This window comes from Pteropus vampyrus, unplaced genomic scaffold (assembly GCF_000151845.1).
Source record: "Pteropus vampyrus isolate Shadow unplaced genomic scaffold, Pvam_2.0 Scaffold123, whole genome shotgun sequence".
Taxonomy (NCBI): Eukaryota; Metazoa; Chordata; class Mammalia; order Chiroptera; family Pteropodidae; genus Pteropus; species Pteropus vampyrus.
In genome coordinates this window covers 2,025,509-2,030,927 of record NW_011888904.1, presented here as the reverse complement: position 1 = coordinate 2,030,927, position 5,419 = coordinate 2,025,509, and the positions used below count along the sequence as shown (strand labels likewise).

Genomic DNA, 5,419 nt, shown 5'->3' with positions numbered 1-5,419 from the left:
GGGTAGGACAGCCTTCCCAAGCAGGGTCTGTACCTGCCCTGACATTGTGGATGTCCCTTTCAACGTGCTGGACTCTTGGCTGGTGCAGGTGTAGACGCAGCTCCAGTTCCGAATCCAGCTGATCAATCTTAGTGGCCATGATGACCTGGGCATTGAGGGTGCACTGGTCAAACCACTTCTCTAAGTGCTCAAAAAAGCCAGCTCGAAGTCTAAGGAAGAGAACAGTGAGGGTCACTCCTGACAACAATCATTACCAGGAAGAGGTTTTCCATGTAAACATATAAAGGTCTCTCCCCACCCCCTTTGCTCCTTCTTCCTTGTTTTATTTGCTACTACAATGTATTTTTTGGTCTAGGTGGACGATACCCCTGCTGGAGGACGTAGGGTGGTTTCCAACCGTTTGTTCTTGCAAAGAAGGCTGCAATGAATAACCTTGTGCATATGTCTAGTGTAGAAGCATTTCTATAGGATAAATTCTGTGAACTGGAATTGTCAATTTGTATTTCTATGTAAATTTGATATCAGTTCATCGGTTTCCATAAGAAGACCTCTGCTGTGATTTTTTTTGTTGTTGTTGTTATCTCATCGAATCTATAGAAAATCCTACTTAAAACCACAGCGAAGCACCACTACACACATACCGGAATGGTAAAAAATAAAAACTGCTGATGATACCGAGTATTGGTGAAGCAACTGGAACTCTCACACACTATTATAAACTGTTAAAACAAAACCACTTTTGAAAACTCTTCAGTAGTATCTTTTGGTTGTATCCCCTCCAGACGGACACACGTATAACACTATGTCCCAACAATTCCACTCTTAGTTCTATATCTAACAGAAATGTGTATATAGGTTCACCAAAAGATTTGTACATACACGAATGTTCAGAGCAGCATTGTTGGTATACCCCCAAATGGGAAACAACTCAAAGGTGCATCAGTAGTAGAATGGATTAACAAGAAGGGTTATATTTTTTATAATTGAACTCTACAGAAACAAACAATGAGCTACAGCCACGTTCAAAAATATATTTGAATCTTACAGCCAATGAAGGAAGCCTGACATAAAACAGTATATTCTGTATGAGTCCATTGAAATAAAGTTAAAAAAAAAAAACTCATTCAGAAGTTAGAATATTGCTATCCTTGGGGAGGAGAGGACAGTGACTTAGGACAGGTACATGAGGGAAACTCCTGGAGAGCTGGTAATGTTCTGCTTCTTGTGGGTACTGGTTACTAGGTATGTTCCTTTTGGATAATTCACTGGACTATATACACACTCATGATTTCCATACTTTTGGGTATGTAAGACCCTGCAACACACAAATCCAGTTGAATACAGAACTATTTTTTCTGGTTAGTCTCAAGGCTAGCTGGCATAATGTTTGGTTCAAGACTGGAATGACAGGGTCTGAAATGCATATCTAACCACCTCTCATCTCCGAGATCTTATTCAAGTTACTAACTCTTTGAGCTTCAGTTTCTTCATCTGGAAAATGGGCTAATTGCTGTACCCCTCATAGTTATTAAGAGTATTAAATCCCCTCAATAAATATTAGCTCTCGTGGGGGTCTTTGCTTTTCTTCGTTCTGTGGACTATGGAGAAGACAGACAATGGCCTGTAATAGAGGAAGGAGAAAGATGAGGTTCGAGCCAAGAGACATTTTCAAGGTGAGACGAGGCTGAGGTGATGGAGAAAAGAGTACAGAGGACCGACTTTACTCTTTGATTCCCTGCACATGTACAAACATGGGAGGTGATCCTGAGCTGAGTAGTCTCAACTATGACATTGTTGAGTCAGGAGGGCAGTGGAAATGTTATCCCAAAGCCAAATGCAAATTTCCACATTTGGTCCAAATTCAAACACAAAGGGCCAGAAACTTGGGAGTTAGGGGAGCTAAATTCTCAATGGTAGTAGAATTATGGGTTATTTGTATATTCTTTATTTTCCTTTTCTCAATTTTCTAATTTTCTACAATAACCGTGTTACATAATCTGAGCCAAATACCATAGTGATACACTCACACCTATGATCTGTATCTATAAAATTGAAAAAAAAAAAAAGAAGAGAAGGAGGAGGAGGAGGAGGAGGAGGAGAAGAAGAAGAAGAAGAAGAAGAAGAAGAAGAAGAAGAAGAAGAAGAAGAAGAAGAAGAAGAAGAAGAAGAAAGAAACCCTAAGATTACTCATGGACCAGGATCTAGAAACATCTTGCAGAGAAAACACTGTGTCCTACATACAAGGCCTAAGACAGCAAGGCATCCTGGGACAGGTGGAGGGGTCACTCTCACAGCAGATAACTATGACTGCAAATAACTCCTGGACATTTGCTATTTTGTATTGTGTTTCTCATCTCTGCCTTCAGTTACCTACACATTTCCTTTCTCCAGTTGAAATGAGTCCAATTTTTGTTAAAATATTTCATCTTGTTAATAAAACTCGGGACAAGAGAATGAAAATTAAAGAGTATTTTACTCACTGTTTCTTAATTTCTAAAACTAGCGTGGGTGGAATTATCGCTTGTTCTAGGAACGTGGCACTGGAAGTGTCATTGATGAGAATGGAAGAAAGTTCGAACTGGGGCCTCTTGCGTTCCTCTTCATGTTCCAAGGGTAGGAAGACAAAATAAGTGTTCCCACTGGAGGTAGTGAAGGACTCCATGTCCTCATAGCAAATGTCCTCCAGACACTCTTCCTGAAAACCAGACTTTAGATTTGACATCAAAAGACATGGGAAGCACAAACCACAGGTTCCTTGACATCTGAGGTTGTTAACTATGTGGGCAGAATCTTGCCTATAACTGCTTCCGCCCCCCATCTCCCCTCCCCCTGCCACGTAATGCTTTTAAAATCAGGAAATTCTACATTTCTGATGTCTCTGAGCCTACAGCCCCACATGGCATCATAGGCTGGAGCTCCATAATGCCTGCACAGTTGCCACAGACTGAATGTTGGATGTCCCTCCAAAATTCATATCCCCAATTCGAGTCTGGGTTCGCTGCTTGAAAAGAAGTCTCATGTGCCAATTCTTCCAAAGCAACATAGGAAAAGAGAGTCTTTTGCAATTTTGTGATCATGAAATTCAAGTTACTGTTCTGTGAGTTGGAACATGTTTTGAGGACAAGATTTAATATGAAAGTAACTTTCCTGCACGCTAAGGAGAGCTCTGTCTGCTAACTTGGATGTGGATCTTTTGTGTTGATCTGCACAATAAAGAGCTAGGAAAGAGGGAGGACCAGGGAAGGGCAAGGAGAGCCATACAGTAGAGAGATGACTTCAGAGTAGGTTGTAGGATGTGAGGAGAGGAAGGTGAATTTTAAAAAGCGTAGCTGTGAGATAAGAACTGGGTTCCTGTTGACAGAAACGAAAGGTCTGCATGCCTTTGCAATTCTTTATACGTATCCCCTAAGGACACTGCGCCACTGGGGACCCCGGCTTGTATTAGTGATACACAGAGTGAACACAGCACACTTTCCCCAAGCGCAAGAGTGAATCCACTGCTGGCCTACCTCCACCACGGACAGACTTGCGGGCTCCTCCACCTCCTCTTCCTCCACCTCTTCCTGCTCCTCCACCTCCTCTTCCTCCACCTCTTCCTGCTCCTCCACCTCCTCCTCCTCTACGTCTTCCTGCTCCTCCTTCTTTGCCACCTTCCGTTCCTTCTCCTTCCTCTTCTCCTCCTTTTCTTCTCCCTTCTTCTTCTCCTCCCCTTCTGCTTCCTCCTCTTTCTTCTCCTTCTCGTCTCGAACCATCACATTTTCCGGGTTCAGAGATGGTTTTAAGGAGATGTCTCTTTCTACCTGCGTTTCTTCCAACTCCTGTAGAGAGTCCTCTTTCAACTCATCTATCTTGTCACTCAACTCGGATTTTTCCTGCTGGGTCACTGCCCCCTCTTCAATTGTAGAGGACTCAGTGTCTTGAGATCTTTCTTCTCCCATCTCTTCTGCTGGCCCAGAGGAACTTGTCCCTCTACTTATGCTTTCCTCACTTTTGTTCATTTCCACTTTAGCCCTTCGGTTTCTCCTCAGTTTTCTCATTTTCTCCTGGAAGCGCTTTTCACACGCTCCTGTTGAGGACCAACCACAAAGTACAAGGAAAAGAACAGGTTACCAGAATAACCTGGTTTGGGCATCCCCAGCCCACAAATATACAAGAGTGAAGTCAGGGAGAGTCAGACTTGACTCGTTAAAGGTTTACCTGGTTTCCTGAATCTGAAAATGACCTCCCCATTCAAGTTCTACAAGGAAAAAACACAGGACACTGAGTGAGCAGTGCTGCCTTCCTTCAAGTGCCACTTCTAAGAGTGTCTTTTTTCTTTTAAATAAAAGGATCCCCCCAAAAAAACATCTTTTGCAGGCATTGACCTTTATTTCACTGGGGGAAATCAGGACGTTCCCAATATAGAGAATCAGTTTTCTTTCATCCCAAGCAGACTAGCAAACCCTTTTGTCACACGATGGGCATTCACAGACTAAAGTCTCATTCTGGCACATTTTTGGTAGTGATTTGGGTGTAAAGAGCAAGAGGGTGTAAAGTGAGGGATTCGAACAAAGGGGCAGAAACTTGCTGCACCCAGTTCATTCTGGGTTCATAAACATACAGAATGAACATGATTTACAAGATCTGGGAGCCCCCTACTTAATGCGGCCGGTTCCCTGGTTGAAGTTGTGGGTGCAGTGTGCCATAGGTAATGGTGTGGGCTGTGGAGTTGGCAGGTTTGGATTCAAATGCCTACTCCTTAAAAGCTGGGTGACTTTGGGCAAGCCACTTAAACCCTATGGGGCTCTGTGTTCCCCTCATGACATAGAGACCGTGATAATGCCTATTCTTTAATCTAATCAGACTGATCTCAAAGGGCAGCTTTGAGCTCACCCTCTGACAGCTTGAGCTCTAACTCAACCCAGGAGCATTTATGAGCAATTGGAACAGTGATTCCTGCCAAGAGGAGGCATTCTCTGAGGAGCCAGAGACCTTATGTATATGGAAAAACTTCAGCCAGGTTCAGTGTCAACTACAAGTATTTTCGGCTCTGGCCATGCAGGACTCTGGTTGGGTGTGTGGAAAACAGCCAAACTGAGAAAGTCAGATCAGGACATTTCAGGTATTCATGCATTTACCTAGGGGCATTCATTGTGTGTGAATCACATATAAGACACTGTGCTAAGTAAGGGCAATCTAAATCGAATAAAAATTAGTAAGTCAACCTGCTCTTCAGGGAAACACTTTGACAGGGTCTCTGAACTCCAGTATTTGACAGCAACCAACATATAAGCATGCTCAGAGAGAGGAGAGGTGACAGGCTGAGGAAGGTGATATGGGTGGTACAGGCTGAGTGGATGAGGTACTTGTAACTGGTAGTGGAATGGAAGTATGGACGGGTTTAGGATGTGTGCAGACAGGCAGATGAGGCAGACAGGGG

General features: G+C 43.3%; 1 protein-coding gene across 1 annotated transcript in view; it reads right to left on the bottom strand.

The window, feature by feature from the left end:
- CCDC180 (coiled-coil domain containing 180) overlaps positions 1-5,419 on the bottom strand; it is a gene marked incomplete at its 5' end in the record, with an annotated part of 58,421 nt that overhangs the window by 27,125 nt on the left and 25,877 nt on the right. The window contains 4 exon segments of the mRNA XM_023534231.1: positions 34-209; positions 2,481-2,689; positions 3,591-4,066; positions 4,198-4,237. Coding sequence (XP_023389999.1) covers positions 34-209; positions 2,481-2,689; positions 3,591-4,066; positions 4,198-4,237 — 901 coding nt within the window.